The following is a 24795-nucleotide window of genomic DNA, read 5'->3' on the forward strand; positions in this document are numbered from 1 at the left end:
GTGTTAAGAGGCATAACAAATGTTGAGACTGTAATAAATTGACTTGTGCCCTGCCTTCTACACTTCCTCCTATGGCTCAGAAGTGAGACTCCTTGAATGATGCAGCATGCACGCACACCTGCGCATAGAGAGCCACAAATACACGCACACACATTATTTGTCTTTGTGTAGCTGTAAGCAACGGCCTCCGCCTACGCTTGCACAGAGCCATTTGCACTTATCCAGGTAGAGACAGCCCCTGGGCCTATAGACTCCGACCTCCCGGAGAGCGGGAACTCTCATTTTCTTCCCGTCTCGGGGGAAATCTGCCCTCTGATAAGAATTCAGAGTTTCCTGGGCATCGCCCCTAGATATTGTCTGAAAAGATCAAAGACAGGGAGCCGGGGAGAACAATGAAGCCGTTTTAAAAGCGCCACACAAGAAGAATAGTGTTCCACATGCGTTGACAAATGCAATTTCTTCAGCTGCATTCTGAGCCCCCATTTTCCTCTGTTCCACCTTTAACAGAGCAATAAAAGAACCATGATGGACCTGACCTGTGTACTGGCCTCAAAACAGAAAAATGCTGCATGTTACATGGATTTTGTTGGCGTTTGTCTTGTGCAGTCATCTTTGAGCAAAGCTTTCCCTTTATATATTTATATGTGTGTGTGTGTTTTTGTGTGTTTCCTGAGTTTATCTCTGGCCTTTCAGAGATGAACTATCATTGACCCTTAGGTGTGCGGCGGCTCCATGTGCAGCCTCCTGTGTCCCCCATCTGACTCGCAGCCTTCAGCAGCTGCTGAACGGGTGGATGGAGAGAGGACAGGAGGCAGACAGTGAAGGATGGATGTTATCTGTCCTAGCCACAGGGCCACATTAAAGAGTCAAAGGGAACAAGCCAGACAAAGAAGAAATAGGCTCAAGATGACTGGCAAGTTGAATGCAGAGAATTTAAGTGAACAAGGAAATAAAAACAAGAAAACAAATAGAAAGGAAAGCTGTCTTACCCCTAATAAGTCTATCAGTTCACCCCCTTCTTTATTGTTTAAAGTTTCTGAATGAAAAGTTTCACATGCAAATCATGTTTGAAAAGATTTATTTACAGACTACATAAAACAAGTCAGACATGCATCGCGAAATTCCCACCCTGCTGGCGTTTGTAGTAAAATGTGCCTCTAAGGCTGATGATGACTCGATGAGATGTATGTAGTTTTGCTACGTATTAGGACAAATGGACTCGGCTGGGGGTGAGCGCATGCTGGTGTCCGGTGATGCTGTCAGGCTGCAGTCGGGCCTGGCTGTAATGGCCTCTTCTCTGAGGGCCTTTCAGAGACCACCAACCTGCATCCTCACACCTTCCACTGCCAACACATAAACCCCATTCAAAGCCCGTATTGGAGGGCATGCGGTAACTTGGGGCAATGATGCTTTTGTTGAATTACAAATTCAATTTTTTGTGTGTGTGTTTTGTTTGTTTGGAAACCTCATATCGCACACAAAAAGAAACATAAAAAACAAACAAACAAGATTGTTCTAGCAGTTTTCTGCAATGCAGACATCCTTCGGTTTTCACCCATAGCCGTGTTTGTTCATTTTTCATGAAAATTGATGTGGCCAGAACAAGCTGGAGCTGCTTTTCTTCCCTGCCCAGATCCACTTTTCCAAATTGCATAATTTCCTACTGTGGCCCCCATACTTCTTCCTCCACATCGAACACTATCCAACCTTTGCCCTCCATTATCCAAACACAATGCAGATGAAATGCTACCTAGATTAATTGCCCTTCAGCTTGGGTCCTTATCTTCCGTTGCCATCTAACACGCTTCATAATGAAAATGAACCTCATCTTCATTTAACTAATAAAGCCATATAACTTAAGTAGTTGCTTTGATGTGTCATAAAAGGAAGTGGTAAGTCACTGATCCATGGGTGCCACTGCTATTTCAATCATATCAGAGCTGCTTTGCATTATGCGAACATGGCACCAGAGAGAAGACTTTGCTCCAATTTAAAGTTCTTCTCTGATGAAGTACTTGGACTGGATGACAGATGGTGGTTCAGTATTGTTACACACCATATCCACACTGTTTCACAAATCTATTTCTCATGTGAAATGTAGACCAAGACTCTTTACCAAAGTTTAACTGGTTAGAGAACACAAGCTCCAAATAACGTGTGTGTTTTACACTCGCCACACATCTCACTCATCTCCCAGAATTTATTGTGCCGCATGATCTAAATTGAAAACGCGAATCCTGGGGCTCGGGGATGTTCGTGGACTACTTTCCTTTCTTGATTTTAACATCCAGTATACATTTTTGATGATGTGATACTTGTAAGTTGAAGAGCACACAAATGCAGCCCAACATGTGGGATATTAACAGTTCATCTGTATTACATAAATCTAGACATTAGTATGGGCTGATTTGACAGGTGAGCCGTAGCAGCACCAGATCTATGTGCAGTGGCACTGCAGAACAGCCTGTCCTGCGTGTGATACATGAACCTGAGACTGCATATTTAAAAAAATAGCAGGGGTCTTTCTAAAATTTCCCACCTTTGGGGCCCTTACTGTAAATGAGTTTCAGCCAGGCATACCTCAGAGCGAATCTGAATTCCACTGAGTCCAAATTTGCATAAATAGAAGCAGAATAAGACACTAGATAGCGAGAAAAAAAATCCGAAAAATCCTGTTGTGCTGAGGTAATTTGCGAAGCATTGAACCACTGTCCTAGATTGGCCTGCACAGTAACTCTGACTGCTTCTCACATCATAGTAAATCTACTTTAGAGCGACAGAAACACTGGTCCCAGGGGTTATAGGTAGTTTGTGGAACACAGAATGCAGAATGCCTCCTTCTTCATGACATTAGAACAGTAATTAATTGACAGTTTGCTGAACATCTCCCTCAAACAGCAGTCACCTCGCTGCAGCTAGATGCATCGGAGCTTTCCACTGATTTGCACATTGCTCAAGTAGAAATGATCTAGATTTTAAAGATTTGGAGGGTCCTGTCTTCTTACCAACAAGAAAATGGACAAAAGATAGTGAAAGGAATGGATTAAAGAGTGGTATTTGTTTGCCACATGTAAACCAGGGGCATGTTGGACTAGCTGCTGCGTTGCTAACAGTAAGCAGAGCTCGTCCTAAGGTCAGGGGGGGTGTTAATAAGCTGAGAGGGCGCAGGCAGCAAGGATTCTACCAATGCCCTGTTTCACAATTTTAATAAAAGTTTTCCAGAACTGTACAGAAATGTTACAGTCTGTTCCTTTCCCTCTGCTCATCATCTCCAATAAGTTACACAAAACTCAATCAAATATTGCAGAATCTTGCTGTGAAATGAACAAGTCCTAGTTCGTGCCCAGGACACACAACGAATATTTCAGAGTTTTGCATAACAACTTGAATTTCCTGTGTTTCTGTCGATACTAAGGATATTGTCTTCGTAGCCATTAGGTACATATTTAGGTCCTTATTTACAGGATTGTAGCTTTGAGTTAGCTGAAAGCATGAAATAAACAACTTGTTTCTCAGTCAACCTAAAAGTTTATGCTAGCTTAATTGGCTAACATTAGCTTTGCAAATTGGCAGGAAAAAAAAAAAGCTGTTTTTTTTTTACTTCAAATATTTTTGTTTCGTTTCTTTTTTACAACCAGCGGTGCCACTTTAATGTGTTTTCTGACAGGCATAGCAACAGTAGCTAAATAGTTCTGAGCAAACAACCAGTTTGAAGTTAGACTGACATTTTCTGTGTGTTTCTCCTTCTACAGACACTTCCTGTTCAAGCAGGGGTCTGGTTCATCGGCTCTGCTGTCAGGGGCGGGACAGGGGTACCCGCTGACCTCTGGGACGGTGTACTCACCTCCACCGCGACCACTCCCTCGCAGCAGTGTGACCAGACCACTGTTTACCTTCAACAAGCCTCACCGCTGCTGCAACTGGAAGTGCACAGCCTTGTCTGCATCGCTTCTCACTCTCACGCTGGCCCTGCTGCTCACATATGTCATTGGTGAGTTATTACTCTAATTTTATTGTAATGGTTTGTACCAATACCTCACGGCAAGAAAGTTTCTGCTTCACACCTCAGCTGGGGTCTTTTTCAGTGGAGTTTGTGTGTTTTCCTGCGTGGGTTGGATTCTTTAACTTCCTGTCACAGTTTACAATAGAAGTTAATCTGTGAATCTCAAAGTAACTGTCCAATGATAGCAGGTTTTGTCCCTTTCTTTTAAGGTAAATTCAAATGTAAGTAAAATTTTGAATTTGTTTGTGTGTTCTGTGTTTGAGAAAACAATTTAAAATGCTGCAACTTTCAAAAGATAAGAAGTGTGACTGTTGTGTTTTTTTTTTTTAAGATGCACTTCAGAACTTTCCAGGGTTTTTCAATGCTCCCTTTCAGCAGCTAATTCAGGATCAATTTTACATCCTACATGTAATGTATATATGTTTTTATTTTATAGGAACAAGTATGTTTCATGAATGATGTCACATACTACAGCATTTTAGTCAAGGCTAATTATCAAGGCCCTTTACTAGTTGGGCTTTTACACTTAACACAGATCAGTAAATATACACAGTACATTACAATGCAAAAAAATAAAAACATACATACATACATATGTGCATATAAAGATGTCTCCAGCCTATAAAATACAGTTTTATCTTTACTTTTGTCTTACATTTCTTGGCTCAATCAGCCATGGTCTGTTTATGTCTGATTGCTAGCGTGTGATGCCTTGCATAAAGCAAAACTCTGCTGTCACATCATGTGGCGTCCTGGAAACAAAGGTCAGTGCAGTTTCTCCGCCTTGGGGGTGCTACAGAGCAGCAACATCTCCAGAAATGCATATAACAGATGTCACAGTACCATCAAACAAGCCCAGAAAACAGAGTTTTAAGGTCAGAAAGTTATGTAATAAGTCCATAACTGTGAATGCAACCAGTCAACTGTGCTTTTACTATCAAATTTATGGCACAAGGTCACAGGAAGTATTCACAGAGCACTATGTCATAAGATATGCAGTAGATTACAAAGGCTACATCATGATTATGTATTATTAAGACTGAGAGGCAGAAATGCATTATGCTGGAGTAAGTCATACTGTCGAGTGACAAGCAGTTGTGTTTTAGTTAACTTGTTTCAGAAACAGAACTTACAAGATGTCACTTGAGCAGTCAGTGTATGTGTACTTTCACCAAACATGCCTTTGTCAACATGCCTGACCTCTACCTAAGCTCTTCGATAATTAAAAATAAACACTTCTACATACATTCTTGGCAAATACCCACATGAAACAAAGTCAGATGAACATTTCATCTGACCTACTTCAGGTAGCTAGGTTTAAATGTGCTGTGATGTTCCAGTAGTATAGGTTTCAGGAACTGATATGATGTGAATTTTTTTTTATCTCACATAAGCCATTCAGACGAGTGTAGTACCCTGTGTGGTTTATTTTCCCATTTCATATAAAATTAGTCACAAGTCCAGGTATATGTGCATGCATGTTTACTTGCTATTTAATAGCTACTTCATGCTGTATGATTTTATACTGACAGGAAGAGTGAATGTGACCGTGCATAGCTGTTTATTTTCTTTGTGGTGGACTCGCAACGTGTCCACGATGGACGCTGACTCTCGCCTAGCAGTAGCTTGAGAAGGCTCTGATCACCCCACAACCTTGAACAGGATAAAACAGAAAAGAAAATGAATGAATCAATTAATGAAAACACTGGTTGAAGAGCTTTGGGGGCTTTTCAGGAGGCTGCCTTTAAGCAAATTTCAATTAAACATAATGAACAAACTCCAACAGGGTTTTCAATGAACAGGCTACTGCAGGTATCAGAGTGGAAAAAATACAAAAAAAGAAGAAAAAGTCGATAAGTGAGCCAAGTAGGACTGCTGAAATTTGTACATTCTTACTCCGAAGCTGTACTGTATTCTAAATGTGACCCCCCTGTACAATACTTTCAATTGCAAATAAGCTGTTGTACACCAAACAACACAAAACTGGTAATTATTCAGTGCTGAAAGCACACATGCAGTGGCTTAGTCAATGTTTTTTTCTCTCTTTCACACACACAAATATGCACAGACTCCTCTACCAGTCATCTCATTCCACTTATCATTTTACTGCATGGTGTTTTTATTTTAATCAATCCAGGTGTGTTCCAGCTTATGACCTCACCCCTTTTACTGTTTTTATATTTTCTTTTAATTTATTCAATACATAATTCAATTTTATTTTCCATTGGTTTCAGGGAAAGATCTTATTACTGAACCTTGTCACTTTGATTTGTAGAAATCAAACATGAAAAAATGTCATTGTTGCAGTTTATAATGATTTTTTTAAAAATATATTGCATCTATATTCAGGGCCAAAAGAAACTAAAGCCTAAACATAAACTTTTGTTCCTCTGAAAATAGAGGACCCTATAGAATATAATGTACTACTATGGATAAAACCAATACTAGATGTAGTTCAGAAAAGCAACACACAGACAGAAACAGAGTTTTTAATTATTAATAGTCAAGCAGAAAGAAGCAGTCCATGCATATTTTAATGGTTTGGATTCAAAAATAAAGTCTATCATAATTAGATCCACTGTTTTCTGTTCTGTGCATGGATCACTCTAGGTCTGCTGGTATGGCTGTGCTACTAGCCTTAAAAACAATACAAACTATACTGCAAACAGTCTCTCATACAGCTGAAATGTTTCATACATTTCTGTCTATGCAATAAAAGTGACTTGCAAGAAAGTGAGTCCATGTGTTTGAATCCTCCTGACAGGGAAGTCTATAGAATTTAAAGATGGGGGGGACATAGCCCTCAGTAAATGAAATATAAAGTTGCACCTTTAAGCCAGTGGTGAATTAATGACTGTTAGGGGTTTAAAGCAACATTCAAGGTTATTTTACTTATCTTCAGGTACTGTAATATTAATTTGGATACAAGCTGTGTGGGACATGGGGGAAGTGACCTCATGCTACCATTTGGTTGTTCTAGGAACAATCTTTTCAACAGATCAGAATAATTTGCTGATCTATCCGATAACTTCAGGTCTGGTAATCTATCCATTTTCCATATCTGCTTTATCCTAGCAGGATCCCTCAAACTCACTCTGAGGATGCATTCACATCAGGATAGTCCGCTAGACTTGGTCCGATTGGGGACTTGACTCAGTTGGAGGGAGGGGGGGTATCCATCCAGATTGAAACTGCGTTTACGCTTCACTTTGATCAAGAAAGCCAAACCTTTACAATAACATATCTCCATTCTCACCAAAGGTGGCGCTGCACTAGTATGTAGCAAAAGAGAGGACAAGACCAGCATGAAGAAGAAAACTCCAATTTTCTCCACTTGGAAACTAAACATGGAGACGAAACTATTGCTGTTTAGTTGTTGTTTTTTTTTGTTAGTTTTTTTTTTTTGTTTTTTTTTTTTTTGTCTTATGCAAAAGTATACTGCAGAAATACATTGCATCATTGGACGCAGTATGAACAACAGACGAGGCAGAGGACCCTTAATACCATCACTATCTATTTACCCACAATGCAATACGATGCCAAATGCAGTAAGGCACTTTTTTGTGTCCTCTTCCTGTTTTTGTCTGTTTGAAACGGACCGGGTCTGTTTTTCTTTGATCCAGATCAGAATTTGTTTGGTGCATTCACATTAACCCAAACAAAGCGAACTTTCCAAGCAAATGGACTCGGATTCAGATCTAAAAGGCTGATGTGAAAATGCCATTAGTGTTAATATAGAATCACCAAACACTGCAAAGATTTTAACTAAAGTGTTTTATTTCTAACACTATTTATGAAATAGGGTTAACCATAACTAGCTTGTGTTAGTGGTTATAGTATACCTTAATCTTTGGCAAAACTCCCCATATATCCATTTTGGTGTTGGACTCACATGCAGCTGCAGTCAGAGTGAAAGGTAGGAATGTAAATGTGGAGCAGATACAAGTTCACAAATTTGTCTGCTGGGACTTCAGACATCACCAAGCACAGCCCAAAAGATCCACAATCATTAAAGTTCCTCATCAGCCATGCATTCAAGACCAGTATGAGAATGTATTTATTAATTGTGAATGGACCACATTTATGTTATACTTGTCACGCATTCACCACTTAACGCGCTTATTGAGGAAAATTTATGTACCCTTTATGTACATAAAGATGCTTATATATAAAAAGAAATGCATCTGTTTTAAATGCCTCTGGTTTCATTCTGCCAAGTGTCCTTAATGTTGTGGTTGTTAAGCCGAACATCCACCAGATGGCAGATGTCAGAGTTGACCTCTGATTTCCAACGTCAGTTTCAGACAAAAGCAAACTTGGTGACAGTTGGAGATCACAATAATGTCCATTCTCAGAAAGACATAGAAGGAACTAGCGCAGCCGATGATGGTGGTCTGTGTGGCCAATAAATACATCCCAGCTTCATCTTCCTCTTTAACCTACCTATTACCACTGGGTTTCCAGCGATCCAGTAGTATACTTTATCACCATCCAGCGGTAGTAAAGAGGCTCAGTTTTTTCACTGGCTGCATGTCAGCTAAACCGTTCAACACTGCAGTTAAACTGCTCCGTTTGCTGGACTGGTGGACGTGAGCAGCAAGAGCCCTGAAAATGGACCAAATTACTACAAGTTACAGGACGCAGGAGAGTGGGCAAACGGTTTTATATTCATGTTTAGAGTACCGGTAACACATAAATGGGTCTATGTTCTACATACACTTGTACAGCCAGTGCAATGGTATTTATCTATCACATGCGCACCAGTGAATGCATCTGAAGCAACATGGCATTCAGACGCTTGTCCAAGAACTTGCAGTCAGGGCAATGCTCACCACCAGCCATTTTATCAGGTATTCCTAGCCTAGTTTGGACCCTGTATTTCCCTTCAGAGCTGCCTTAGGTCTTTGTGGCATGGATGCAACTTCTCTTCGTAAACCATAGCTTCCGTTTCCTGTCCTTAGCTGACAGGAGTGGCATCCCATGTGGTCTCCTGCTGCTGTTGCCCATCTACTTCAAGGATGCATGTGTTGATTGTTCAGAGATGCTATTCTGCATAAGTTGGATTGGAATCAGTGCTTATTGGACTTCCTGTTGCATTTTTAGCATCTCCAACCAGTCTGCCCATTTTCTCCTGACCGCTGGCATCAAAAAGGCCTTTTATTTTAAATGCCTGCATACCTAAATGCCTAAATGCACTGTTTACTGTCATGTGATTAGCTGATTAGCTGTTAGATCAGTTTATGGTGACAGTTTAGGGTTAAAAAAAAAAAGTCGGAATAAGAATAAAAAACTAAACTAGGATTGATTAACTAACAACAATGTGACTACGGATGTTCCTGTCATGGATGCAATTCTCACACATCCTGTACAGTTGCCTCCTGGACCTCTTGTGCAGAATTATAGGTTATACATCCATGTATGAACAAAGGCCCCAGAGGAGATGTTTTTTTTTTTTTTTTTTTTTTTTTTTTAAGAATAATTTCCTGTTGATTATTTAAGTGTTGTGAAAAACTTTGCTTTGCTTAAAATGTCAGCTGAATGTGTGAGAAGTCACACCAGACAATTATCCCTGCAGCTTCTTTATCATTGTGTCATTTTCAGGGTTTGTAATTTTAAAATGACATGTTTGTCAACTTTTTAGTTCTTTTATAATCAATAAGTTCAACAGGAGCGTGAGATTCACAAGGGAAAAGGTTTAATGGTTGTTGTGAATGTGAATTAAATAAAGAACTTGGATTGTGTTTAAGCCCTGAAATAATTGTTTGAGGCATCGAATAATGTTTTCAGTGCATGGCTTTTAAATAGGATTGTTTTACATTTTGGTCTGAACATTTTTAATTGATTTTTATTGATAAAGCATCATTTTTTCAAACCTCTACGTCCTGCTTTTATAACTGAAACTTGACTGAAAAAGATTAAAAATCAGGACTGTGTCTGGAGTTGGTGCTGACTAGAAGATCACGAGCAGTTTGTCAAAGTCAAACACCAAATTTTATTCATTGATCCCGTCCAAATGCACCAAGTCCCAGCTCATCGTCAACCTTGACCGGGCCTTTCACCGCAGCTCTTCGGCCTCCCTTCACGGCCCTGACTGCACATATCCCAACCCTCTACCCAACCACTTCATTTCCCTCCTGTGGTGGTGTTCAAGGTCGTGCCTGGGGTTTGCATTAATCACACACACACATATAAGCACGCTCACATCACAGACAGACACTTCTTCACACACACGCAGGCGAATCCATGCAGATTAATCCCCAGGCTGAACCATGCTATTCCATTAATGTCCCAGCCCCGGTAATTAGTGCATTAGCGAGGAGTGTGAGTGATGACTTGGAGACGACATCACCTTTTAATTGGTGTCATGCTCCACTCCTGTTTGGCAATGATTGATCTCCATGTTGACGTCACCATGGAAATCATGTTGAGATGTATGGGATGTAAGCAGAGATGATATGTCAGCCTGTAAATCAAAGACATTCAAATTGCAAAATGAAAGTGGTCGTGGACTTAATGTCTTTGTCTACGGGGAGAGGTTGAGACACCGGCCACCAGATGATTAGGTCCTCTCATTACATAATGATTCACTAATTTCAATGAATTAATTAACATCCACTGACAGGAAGAGGAGAAAAGAATGGCCCCGATGGTGTTGCCCTTTTTCGACTTCATCAAAAATACCACCATTCACACTATGGCTGTATTTTATTGATTTCAGCTCAGTCTCTCATTAAATCAAGTTCCTATTGAAGATTAATTCTTATTATCATAATGCAATACAAAACTGAATTAATTTATTCAGTTTTCGGAATATGATAATGAACTTTCCTTTATTTAAATTATAATGAGCTCCCTTTGACTGTCTCCCTGCCCTGAGGTAGGCTGCTGCTGTAGGCTGAACATATTTATTGTTATTTCTAAACAATGAAAACATAGTTTTTATGTTCTTTTTTCACTTTTCACCCCAAGCGTTTGTCATTTACTACATTAGACATTCAGCAGAAGCCGTTCTGGTAACTAATGAATAACCTAAGTTGCCTGTCAAGCAAAAAAAACAAAAAAAAAACCAGACAATTTTTCTATTTGCGCCTTTGAACGAAGTTAAAAATCATTCTCACAAAACTGTCTTAGGTTTTACATTTTCTGACCATCTCACTGAAGAAAGCAAACAGACATCTTATTTATTTTTCTCATCTAGAGATTGAGAATTGTTAGTGTTTATACCTGAAATGCTGCGAACTGAATCGAGGCATTTGCAAAAAATCTCAAAGAAAAATGACATTTTTCTTTGCAGTCATGCCAAACACGTCCGAGTGTTGGCCACGCTTTGCCTCTTGGTAAAAATCATCTTTACGCAGCTGTTACATTTGGCAGAATTTTCATTTTTTCTCATGACACCGTGCCAAAACCTTACAGTGCTCGCCTCAATCCTGCTTGTTTCAGCTTGTAAGCGAGCTTGTAAGGGATCTCGCACGCCCTGTAACGACACAAAGTGACCAGAAGTCACACACTCTGAAGCTGATCCTCAACATCTATTTGCTTTTGGAAACCACTTCTTGAGATCTTGGTGCAAGTTATTGAAGTTGTTTATTAATTTAGGATAAGGGAAGCCAGCAAATAATGAGGTGAGAATAGTACTTCTCATATAAAGGTTTCCAACAGGACAATGCCTGATAGTGGAGATAATGTTGTGCCTAAGTGATTGCAGCTTTGCATCCCCCCACATCCACCACCAACTGTTGTGATGATCGAAGGCAGTCCTGCTTTTTCTTCACTGCCCTCTTTCTTCTCCTTCCGCACCCCCTGGTGTTGCAGGGGCTGTGAATAGCTTTGTTAATTTGTTTATCCCCCAAAGTACTCCTCCCTCCCGCAGTCGTAGCTTGTTATTAAGCACAACACGGCCATCAGATATGAGGAGCAGGCTTTATGATAACCAATGGGGCATTGAAGGAGAGGTAAAGGACAGATTAAGATTGCATCTGTGATCTCGAGGAATATCGCCGCTGACATCACTACAGTACCTGTAACACATTTTGTTCCTTTAGCCGCGTTTAGCCGCTAACCTACATACTATCCTGCTGAAGTTTAATTAGAATACTTTCTGCATTAATGAATGTCTTGCTGCTTTAAACAGTTACCATCCTCGGTTGCTCAATCAGATATGTGGAGGGAGGGTGGGATGTTTCACTTATGAACTATAATCATCTCTATGGCAACAGGGAGAAGCTTCTGACGCAAGGGAAATGAGCAAGTCAGCAGCACCCTGCAATCCAATCATGAGCACCAAATCACATTTCCGTCATATGCACACACACACACACACACAGAGACACAGACAATGTGTGCTGTAAACCAAGCTCTACTTTATGGTTCTGTTCTACAGTATTTTCTGCTTTGGGCGACCCACTAGTTCCGCAAAACATCCAAAAGACTCATTAGTAGCTCTGTGTTTATTACTTTCATATGTTTTCTTTCTGAGTAATTCTACTCGCACATTTTGATGGCACACATGTTCCTTAAAAGTTATGCAGCTATCTGAGAGGTCAAGCACAGTTCATTCTACAGCTGAGGTGAAAAGACAAGAAGCGTTTATTAGCCACCGCTAATATCTCCTTTTACCGTAAATCTGCAGATTACTTCCTTAATTTGGTTTTTCAGAGCCTGAGGTGACATCTTCCCCGCCTTAGTTTGTCCAACAAATAGTCCAAAGCACCAAACGCATTTTGTTTACACGAGTAAGTGATATTGCACAACCATTTTGGAAGCTGGAACGAATATTTAGCATTTATACTTTTGGAACTATTTCATTGAAGTACTGAACAGCAGCATTTATTTCCCGTTGAATCACCAAATTATTAAGCGCGTCAGCTCAGTTGTTTATATGTACAGCATGTGTAGTCTGCAGTAAGCGCCTAAATTATTTCTCATTTAGTTCAAATTTGACATTAAATTAACTCATTTTCATGTAGAAATGATGCCGTTCATGATGAATCAATTAATTTGAAATATTTAACGGCTACATTTATTATAGAAGCAAATTATCTTTATTGCACTTACCGCATAACAAATGCTTAGTGGCTGGAGCTGAGTAAGAGTTCTGCAGTCGCTCCATCTTAATCTGGATTTCTCCTCCAAACGTCCTCGCAGGCCTCGTCTGTCTCAAAGCACCAAGCAGATTAAAGCTTATCAGAAATGGAGTGCTTGTTCTGTGGTGTTCTGTGTTGTTGACTATCCTGGAGATGAAGTTGGGCAACTGCAAATAGAAGCTGAAGAGCACATTCTGTCTTTGGGCTGAGAGGAAACGTACCGTGATACACTTTTGTTTAACTTTTTAGTTTAAGGTCCTCCATGTCAAGGTCTTTGAGAAGAGATGATGCCGAAGTGGCCTTTTCAGAGACATTGCCTGAACCTCTCCAGCTCGGTTCAGAGTTGCCCTTTGGCTGAGATAATCTTTGTGTTTTTTTACTATGATGTGATGGAAGATGTTCATGTTCATCCTGAGCCTTACACGCTCTCATTTCTGTTATCTGACACTTATTTAGTCCTCCTCTGTCATATATTTACTTATATTTACACATTTTAACAAACTGCACGAGTGCTGCCTTTACTATGACTGTAAAAGCATTTAAATAGACCCTAAAGGTGCAGATATATACTCATCTCATTAGGACTTTTTTTCAAAGGGGTGCTATTCTGGTATTTGGAGTTTTCTGAGCTTTCTACAGTGTTATAGTGTTGAATCCTCATCAGACATGTGAACGGCACTGTTTTTTTATCACCTAAACGCATGTTTGAGTTTGAGTTCCAGCATGCTCTCCGTTCGGTTTCCATGGCGACGAAAAACGTGTCGTTTTAGAGAGTTTTTTTCTACTTGGAAATCCTTGTGACGTCCCGGGGGATAAGGTTCGGTGATTGGTTACCTTCTACTGGTTAACAAGGGCATGTACAAATACATCAGGCGGGTGGAAAACGTGGGATAAAGTTATTTCCAACGATGGCTGGAGAGTTTACCAAAGAGAGACATCCTGCTGCATTCGTTGCTGTGGGTTGCTGTTTTCCACTTCGTTTTCAGGCTCTGATTCAGGTTCCAACATGTAGGGCTGTATGCTATGTGTTGATATTGTATTTTATTTTTTTATTGAGTTCATATGAGCCTAATCCTTCTGTTTATGAGACGTTACAATGACGGCGAAAGCAGTTGCGGTGCGCGCTCCCGATGTAGTGCAGTGGCGGGAGGCGGGGCTTAATGCGGAAGAGTCTCAATCCACTCGGTTTGCCCGCAGGCTGATCTGACAGCCTACGGAGAGGGTCGGTCTGAAGTAAATAAAGCCATTTGTGACATTAGCGTGATCAATCCCAGCCGTTCTGGTCTCAGAAATAAAAATAAATTAGCCTGAAATGCACATAATAGTTCCACTTTAAGTAAAGATCTTGGAACTGTGGAGCTCAAAGGGTTAACAAAAACAATATAACCATTTCTTAGTCATTATTTTGGAAAATTTTGTACAATGACTACAACAAAAGATGTAGAAAAACAGACAAAAGGGCCTTAAAAACTGGGGTAGGTAATCTTGCTCAGAGACATTTTATTTTTACTCTGAGTGAAGTGGTTCCTCGTGCTGATAGTAGTTTATACATTTTGTAATCAGAAACAATAAGAAATATAGTTAGACCCCTCAGTTTACTGTAAATCTGTAAAAACTCTGACCAATCCAAATGTTCATACCGAAACAGGGTTGGTTTTTTTTTATTAAAAAAAAAAAAAAAAAAAAAAAGGAAAAAAAAAGCACGTAAAGAGCAAAACCAGAGGGGGAGGAGCCAAGACAGGACGCCACTTTCAGATCCTGCTAGCTCCCCAGCTTTAAGTCACGTCAGAAGGAATGAAATGTCAACGCTAAAGCTAAAGCATCAAGATATTACGCGTGATTTCTGCTGGTGTATTTGTGAGAGAGCCTACAGAAGTGAGCAGAGATGCTGTGATGGAAGACAGGAGGAGCTGACATCATCCGTACGGCCTGAAAGCTGATCAATCAAACAAAATCCACTTATTCAACATCTGACATTCTCTAAAGACCACAAATGATTTCTGATATTTCAGATGAAGGATGTGGAAAGATTTTGCAGATTTTTCTAGTAATATGTTATCAGCCACTCAGTTTTTTCTTCTTTTCCTTTATTTTAAGGAATAACCCCAGCTGTTTCAAAACCACACCCTGAACATTTAAGTTCATAGTTTATACAATGCAGCAACTCGTTTCTCATGTAAACATATATTTAAAGGGTTACTAGTTGCTAAGCAGAGTTTTAAATAGAACAAGACAAGCAAAGCAAACAGAGAGAATTGCAGAGGTGTAGATTTGTGGGCTGATGTTGGCTGAACTTCCAGCTTTATGTTTGTTGCATAAAGCAATAACTATAAATAGGTCCGTATTTAAGTTTGAACAGACTTTTGACCTTTAAAAGTTAGTTCAAAAACTGAAAAACTAAATCAATATGAAAGTATTTTAGACATTTGCAAAAAGTTGGAAAGTTTTCTTCCTAGTTTGAATATCTTTCAGGGATAGTGAGGTTATTTTTTTACTCTCCTGTGATGTGATAACTTCTTACCTGACCTCAGTCAGAGAGGCAGGGATGGAAATAACTCAAGACTGAGGCTCACATCTCACACAACATAAGCTTATCCATGTATTTGGAATATTTACAGCACTTAACATTTTATTAATTTACATAAAACATGTGATTGATAACTCATATCATGTTGCAACAACGGTTGCTTAATGTGACACAATTCCAGCCTCCTTTGGTTGGGAAAACATTGTTATTGTTGCGATGCTGACACATGTCTGAGGGCAAAATACTGACAACTCTTTAGGTTTATGAGGTTTGACTTCTAATTTTGCCCAGTTTTCAGTAGATGCTCCATCTTATTAACTGTTATAGACGGCTTTGTTAAGGCAGCTATATTATGATCTAGCACCAGTAAATAATATGAGCTGCCATTAGATGAGAAAGACCGAAAGAGTGGAAAGGAAAAGAAATCGATTGCTTTTTGTTTGCTTGTGCTTTGATTGAAGTTTGTAGTTTTCCTGCTATACGGCGCTTAATCTTTGTAAGTTAATGTTTCAACAGAAAGCAAACTTCAACTACTTTTTGCCCATTTTTTTTTTTTTTTAGGTTTAACAAAAGACACAAAAGCAAGGACTTAATAACATGTCAGAATTATAAAGAAAGTCCAAGTCTAGACAGGAAAAGTTCAAATGCACCCAAGATCTGCTATTTCTATCCACTTTTATTGAACTCCAATACGTATGCAGTCATGCAGCACAATCTGCACAGCAGAGTGTATTGCGCTTTGAAACAGCTGTGTCGACTCAGATGCCTCTGAAACTTTCAACTCTTTGGATATTACTTCCTAAAGCAGGTGCTGTAAGGCAGAAGAAGCAGGCAAACTTATGAGACCACTTAATGATGAATGCAAAGGTGTGTAAAGATGCCATGAGTCTGCTGCAGTGCTTCCGCTCATCCAGTCTGCATACACAGCATTGCAATCCGTCCTGATGACAGGTGCAAGGCGGGAGGTCAGTGATTGTGTACAGAGGGAATGTCAGAGGGTCAGCCAAGTCTGCTGATCGCTGTCAAAACGAAGCTGTTTGAGGTGCTGATTCGATGTGGCCCTAATGAAACGTTGCCTTCCATCACCGTTATTGTTCTCCTGAATCAGTGGCGATCTCTTTCATTTTGCAGCTCTGTCAAGGAAAGTAACTGGCAACCAATTATCTACTGGGGTATGCTGGGTGTTATTAGTTGGTACTGGAGACTCATAGGAGTGTCTGGACTCAGCAGAGGTGACACAAAACCACTGTCAACCACAGTGACTTCGCTGTTTTTTTAACAGATATGTTTAATCTTTTGCTTTCACCTCGGGATCACTTGTTTACATTTGTGCTGTGGGTGGGTCAGGACAGACGTACACTCAGTCTGTTGTCTGAAAACACCTCATTAGCTTCAGTTTCTAGTTTTAAACAAGCAAAAGTAAAGCAAAAACATATTTCTCCATTCGTTTGGTCATTAAAGGGTATTTTAAAGCATGTGATTGTGCAGAAGTATACCAAATAATTGGGAAATAGCATCTTCTTTATCTGCTTACACTAAACTGGAAAAGAGAAAAATAATTTTATTATTTATTGTTCTTATTGGCTTTCCAGATGTTGGAACTTTTTGTGAAACTAAAAAGCAGCAACCTTAAACCATTTGTGCACATGCATGTCGTGGGTGTGTGTAGCGAGGTATTTGCGTGACTTCGTGATGTGGGCTTGCACGCGTGTCAGCATGAGTGCAAGTGTGTGTGGGAGCGTGCGCTCCTCGACACCAGATTCTTTCAGCCAGCTGCTTCATGCCTCATTGGTGTTTGTATTGATTGATCCAGTTTCTGTTTGTTTCCACTCTTCTATTTTGGTTGGCTGATGCAGCTCTAAGAAACCCGCTGGCCTTTGCTAAAACTGCCCTAACAGCTACAGAAGCCTTTGGTAAAATTGCTTTAAATGGCCAGACAGACTCTGGTCGGAAAGCTCCGAATGGTGAGGGAGCCCTTTGGTAAAATGTCTCCAGAAGGTCACGGAGGCTGAAAAGAAAATAGCTTCAGTGGCTCTTGTAGTTCACCAGACAAGTACGTGCTCACACAGATACATATGGGCTTGCTCGGCAACTCGCAGTCAGGCACTCGTTTTCTCTCATCCTCTGTTTCACACTCACAAATGAAGTCACACACCCACATGCCAACGTGTTGGGATTGAGCTGTACAGTTGCGATACTGTCTGCTGTGTTTTGGCTGCGAATGCCAGTACGCGGGCGCTGCCGGAGGGGAGCGTGACATGGCGGTGGAGCCCTGCTCTTTCAGCACCTTTCTTTCTGTTATGACATGACTCAGCATTCAGAAAAAGGGGACCAACATCAGGAAGACAGACACCGAGAGGGAGAGGAGGACTGTCAAAGAGGGAGGAGGCGTGATCAAAAATGGAGAACGAACAAAGCAAAGCATGAAGCATAAAGCTGCAATTTGTGTGACTTTTTGTACCATCGCTACCATGTCTAACCAGATCAGTGTGACAGGGAATTTTACTGGTAAATAAACACAAGGATATAATGCAAATCTCATCCATTCAAGACATGAGGAGTGTGTCACCACCTCCGCTCTTTTTCATCTTCTTTCTTTTCGTTTTATCCCTTTATCCAAACATAGCTTCCCCATTCTGGATTAGCAAGGTCAAAATGATGGGACCCGAGGTTAATACCAGCCAGGAGATTGCTTACTCACTGTTTTGCACTCAAGAAAATGTCAGAGTCATTCAATGAGAGTGGTACAACTCTCTGACCTTTTGGGTTTTATATAAATAAATATATATATATATATATATATATGTGTGTGTGTGTGTATCTATATATATGTGTGTATATATATATATATGTATATATATGTGTGTATATATACACTATTCACAAAAAGTTAGGGATATTCAGCTTTTGGGTGAAATTTCACAACAAGCCTAAAATGCATTCAAACCTGTACAGGTGAACTTAATGTGATCTTCTCTAAGCTTTTAAATGCACATGTCCAACTGTTAAATGTTTCAATACATTTTGCACAAGTTGCTGTTCTCTAACAAGGAGCTTAACGGCAAAAATCACGGCAGGTGTGTGATCCTTGAATTGACCAATAAATGTCCTGGTTCAATTAGAGCTGGTGTTTAAACAGTTGTCCTCATCATGCTGTTCACATTTTGACATCATGAGACCAAGACGACACCTAACAATGGAACAACAGTCCCTTGCCATTGCGATGCTTCAAACAGGACGTTCTCAGACAGAAGTGGCCACTGAGCTTGGAGTGTCACAGAGTGTCATCAGCAGGTTGCAACAGAGATATGGAGAGACTGGAAGAGTCACAGAAAGGCCTAGAAGTGGACGTCCTTTGGCCACATCCCGTGCTGATGACCGCTACATTGTGAACACTGCCCTGAGAAACCGGATGATGATGCCACTCAACTCCAGGCACGTTTAAGAGAGGTGAGAGGCACCCAAGTGTCACGTCAGACCATTGGAAACCGTTTCCATCAGCGTGGTCTGCGTGCTAGACGACCTGCACGGGTACCTGACCACACCACCAGGCACAGGCATCATCGTCTTGCATGGGCCAGGGAGCATTTACGCTGGACGAGGAACCAGTGGGCCTCAGTGCTGTTCTCTGATGAAAGTCGATTCACACTGAGCAGAAATGATGGCCGGCAACGATGTTGGAGACGTCAGGGAGAGCGCTATGCATCAGCCACTGTTGTCACCAGGCGAGCTTTTGGTGGTGGCGGTGTTACAGTGTGGGCAGGGGTGTCCACTTGGTACAGAACTGCCCTACACTTTGTGAATGGTACAGTGACAAGCCCATACTACCTGAATAACATCATTAATCCAGTGATTGTGCCCCTACATGAACAGCACAGGCCTAATTTCATCTTCATGGACGACAATGCTCCTGCTCATCGAGGCCGCATCATCAGGGAACGGCTGTTGGAGACTGGTGTACCTCAAATGGAATGGCCTGCACTCTCTCCAGACCTGAATCCCATTGAAAACCTGTGGGATCAGCTGAGCCGTCGTGTAGAGGCTCGAAACCCTGCACCCCAGAACCTCAATGACCCGAGGGCTGCCCTTCAAGAAGAGTGGGATGCCATGCCTCAGCAGGCAATAAGTTGCCTTGTGAACAGCATGAGACGTCGTTGTCAAGCTGTAATTGATGCTCAAGGGCACATGACGAGATATTGAGACGTTCAAATTTTTTGTTGTGGTGTAACTACCATTGTTGTTACCTTTTGTGTTGAATGAATTTTTTGAGATGAGGAAATCAGTAGTGCATCCTTCTACTTAAATGTCTTACTTTTATATTATATCACTGTAGCATGAACATATTGCATTTTCCATAAATTTCACCTGAAAGCCAAATATCCCTAACTTTTTGTGAGTAGTGTATATATATATATATTGGTCTCAAGAATCCATATTCAAAGCGTTTTATACACTCTTATTTTCCCTTTAATACATTGTAAAAGACATTAATTACATTTTATCTTTTTATGAGAAATTGTACAGTTTGCTTTAGTTGATGTCAGTTATTTTGTCATGTTTATTCATGAATGTAACAAATAAAATAGAAAAATACTAAATATCAAGTCCAGCATTACTTGAATGTTGGACTTGATATTGATATTGATATTGATATTGATATTGGCTTGAACAGAAGAGGAAAAAGAAAGTGTGAACATAAAAAAGGAAGCAAACACATGTCAGGGAAAAACCACTATGAACAGTCAAACTGAAAAAAGGCAACCAGCTGCTACACATACAGAGAAACAGCAGACATCCTGCAGCCTCTGTGAGGAAACAGCAGACAATCATCAGGAGCACCTCCAGGAAGAAAATTATGAAGAAGTATATATGCATGTTTGTGTGTGTATTATTATTCATTAAAATAACATTATTATCTGAGTGACTTCTAAACTGCGGTCTATCAGTAGTTTGATAACAATATAATATATTGATTCAGTGGGTAGTGATTTGATGTTTGCTGATATCAATTTCAATCACGATCCAATTTTGATTTTGTTGAATTTAAAATCATATTGACCAATAAGGAAACAATATCTCAGGTACTTAAACCATCCATAAATCCATTGTTTTATTCCTGCACTGTAGAAAAAAACAGAAAAGGCCAGGGGAACTCAAACTATAGACATTTGTTACATAAACGTATGTTTGATAAACAGATCAGTTTTAGAACAATTTTTACGTTTTGGATCAATGGTTTTTTGACTGTATGATTTATTGATGTACTGTTACACTCCTACTCTTAACACCATCACACAAATTATTTGTCGCCCATAAAAACAATGTTATGATAAAATAAACCAGGAAATTGCATTACTGAAGGTTTTTAGCTATCAGGACACAAGAAGCAGCAAACAGTGACCTTCTGTTGTTTTGATAATTTTTTTGTGAAATTGTTGTCATCAAACTTAACGATTCAACCACATCTGATTGAACAAAGACACAAAACTATTATTTATTATTGGGATTTTTGTAATTTTCAGAAAATGTAATGTAATGTAATTCTGAATCTACATGTCATGTACTTTCTCATGTATTCAGTGACACAAATGCAAATGCACATTCAGAAACACAGTCAACACAACTACGCACAGAAAAAGTTTACATTATAACCTTATTATTGTTATATTATTATTATTATTATTATTATTATTATTATTATTCAAAATTATTGTTATCATTATTGTTGTCGTTATTATTGAAAATATGACAGTTTCGGCTCTATTTGTTCTCTCAACCCCATCAATCTCAACTACTCACAGCTATATCTTTATACGTAGTTTTTTCATTTAATGAAATTATGATTGAATATTTGTTTATTCCAGTCTAAAATATTAATAACTATTACAAAATAATGATTTTGCTTAAAATTCTTCTTCAAGAGTACATTTTAAGGATGAGGCTCCTTCACAAACAGGGACTTTTCAGGCTTCAGCTTTGCAAATATGGACAATTTGCATAATTTTTCTGTTTAAAAATATCTGTTTATTATATATCGTGACCCTTTTGAAAAACATTTTGAAATAATCTTTAGAAGACTTCCATAGTGTTTGTGGTTGAACAATAGAAGTCGCATCATGAAATAATGACCAGAGATAAAAAAGATCTGATGCCTGAGGGGGTAAAATGTGTTGTTCTAGTAGATCCATATGTCCCAAATGCTTTGGAGCATTTATACAAGTAACATTTTTTATTTAAAATATAAAAATCACAAAGCCCAATTTGTACCATTCCCATGGAATTACTCCAGAAGACACACACCCATACATGCAAACAGCCCCACTTAAACAGTCACAACAGTGGTAATAGTTGCTTTCAATGAGTAGATGCAAGGGAGGAGGGGGGGGACTTCAGGACCTCATGTCTGGCAGAGCGAAGTGAGGGTCGACAGGCGAAGAGGTGGGAGGGCAGGCGGACCCTGCAGGCTCTCTGACGAAGAGTTAGACACAGATTTGCTTTATTGGCCCTGAAGTCGCTCTCCTTCACTCTCCTTCACACTTATTTTCCCCATTTGTCTCTCTTCCCCTCTCCCCCCCGTCTCCCCCTCCCGCTCTCTCTGTATGTCTTTTATCTCCCTCTTTTTCTCCCTCTGTTTCTGCCTGTCTTTTACCCATCCCTCAGAAGTTTAGGCTTGGCTAGAGGCTGACACAGCCATGCAGAACTTGGATGAGCAATTGCCTCTTCTGTACATGCTAAACTACACACTAAATCCAATGACTGATGCTCTTGAAAGTGTTTGCTGCTGGGCAAAACAAGCTGTAGTCTGTGGTTGTCAGACAGAATACAGTCGGAGGTTAGCTATATGTCTATGAGAGGAACTCGGCAATCAGGCTTTGGTGTGTTTCCGCATGTGTGAGAGTATTGATAAATCATTTTTAACTTACTTCAGTGCTACCTTGGCTGTAATGTGTATTGATAGGACAGTATATTCACCCTCAGTCTCACCCATTGTGCCTGGCAGCCTAGCTTAGGACTAACATGCAGTGTAGCACAGGCATTAAAAAGGGACACACACAAACACACAGTTTTCTTTATCTCCTACTCTTTTTCTCACCACAAGTGTGAAATCTAATCATTGCTGGAGCCTGCAATCATTTCTATCTAATCTGGAAACACACACACGCCTGACGACAGCAGCATCAACAGCAGCAGCAGCTACTGCAGGCTAGCATTGCAGGTACAGCAGCTCAGATTGTCTGCTTTTTAACTTGGGCTGTGTGGAACGAGCGGAGTAGAGAATTTAGTGTTTCAGAGCTGTCATTTGGTACAGTTAAGATAAAAATAAAAAATAAAAAAAAACGTGCAACCTTTATCGCTGTAAATGTACAGTAACCTTCAGTGGAATGGCTGCTCTCTCTCAGCACACTTGCTAACTTTATCACACTTCCAGCACCGAGATTTTTTGTGTAGCTTAAGCGAACCTGTAAAATCCACATCAAGCAACTCTTTACTTTTTTTTTCTTTTAGCACAGAACTGTCTGAGTCTGATCCTGCATTCTTCACCTCAGCCTGCCTCATCCTCAACCCACATCACGTCAGGGTAGCCAGCAGCGAGGGTACAGCAAGAGCCCCCTCACAGCAGTGCCAGCCTATTACCTCTGGCAGTCATCTCACTGTCACACTGATCAATGATTCATGTGCGGGAGGGCCTCGGCCTGTTAGCTCTCTGCACTGCTGCTCATTGTCTCCACTGAGCTGCTTCTCCTGCTCCAGTTATAATGACTGGACTCACTCTGAGTCTGCCTCTAATGTGTGTCGGTTATATGTTTCTTTTTCAGGGGGGACCTCAAGAGAAAAAGATGGACATTGAGACGGAAAGACAGCGAGATGAATAGACAGATGAGGGAAAAAGGAGAGGGAGAGTGAAGGGTCACGCTGAGCACATGCTGCTCTCATAACTGGCTGCATGCTGTGTCTGAGTGTGTTTCTGTGGGACTGGATATGTATTTTATGTGTCTGTGCAAAGGATAAATATGGCATGAAAAGTTGGACGTCATAAATACAGCTTAGAAACACATTCTGCTGCTAATTTAATGGCTGTAAACATTCACTGACTGGAGAACGCCTTCAGTTTAACAGCATGAGACAACTGTCGGCCAAACCCTCTTTCTGAACTGTGTTTATGTGTTTTTGTTGCAAGAAAAGACAACAAAGGTCTTTTTTTTTTTTTTTTTTTTTTTTATAGAAACTGGATGGTAAAAAGCAAGCCAAGCTAACTGTAGCTGTACATCAGTACATCCGCTTCACAAGCTGTATTTACCAAAATGTCAGGCTTTGTCTGTAAACTGCTAAATTCCAGGTTGTCTCTTGTGGTGGTATGAAATTACAGCTTTATTTGGCAGTTTGCCCTGCATTACTGAAACAAGATTAAAGATAAGGGCAGACGTCAACACCCTACTGCAGATGAATTCAGCCCTACGTGGGAGTTCTAATTCACAGCTCATTTTACTTTTTTATGTACACAGGGCCTTTATTCGTGTTTGTTTTAATAAGCCAGATAGGACCTATGCCCCTGCTCATTTAACAATAACAAACACAATGTTCTAACTTTGGAGTGCACCATTTCCCAGTGACAACTGAGCCAGTTCCATCTGTGCAGACAAGAAATAAGAGCAAGAGGCTCATAAGTCAAAAATGATATTACCAGGGTCAAAATAAAAAAATCTTTATTGGTTGCAAATGTTTTAGAAACAATGGTGGTTGAGCACCATGGATGGCTGCGGCAGAACCGGCTCCAGTTTTCAGGATTGTGGTTCAATGTATCATTGAGGTGTTTTCGAACCGATAGGGTTAATTTAGGCTCAATTTGAAATATGCGTACATGCAATAGGATGGAAACTTTTGTCTATCCTCTGCATTGATCAAAAAGAATTTTCAATGTTATTGAGATGGACTTTTTACACTTTTTTACAATCAGATTAATAGGAAACAATAACCATTTCAATCCTGATTTCTGTGGTGTACCGTAGGTTTCTCTCTTCCCATGCTTAGACCACATGGGGGTCAGGTTATGTAATGGGTTTGCAGGAAATGAGCAGGAAATACTTAAAAAATGTCAGCAGCAAAGTAGAACTGGACTGCAGTAGATATGTTTTGTTGGAACCTGAAAGAATTAAGACTATTAAGACTATTCTGCATTT

General features: G+C 40.1%; 1 protein-coding gene across 1 annotated transcript in view; it reads left to right on the forward strand.

Annotated features, from left to right (window-relative positions):
- tenm1 (teneurin transmembrane protein 1) overlaps positions 1 to 24795 on the forward strand; it is a gene marked incomplete at both ends in the record, with an annotated part of 226610 nt that overhangs the window by 58643 nt on the left and 143172 nt on the right. Inside the window, one exon of the mRNA XM_079250462.1 lies at positions 3753 to 3991. Coding sequence (XP_079106588.1) covers positions 3753 to 3991 — 239 coding nt within the window. The remainder of the gene's footprint in view (positions 1 to 3752; positions 3992 to 24795) is intronic.

Source organism: Telmatherina bonti, assembly GCF_933228915.1.
Source record: "Telmatherina bonti genome assembly, chromosome: 12".
NCBI classification, from domain to species: Eukaryota; Metazoa; Chordata; class Actinopteri; order Atheriniformes; family Telmatherinidae; genus Telmatherina; species Telmatherina bonti.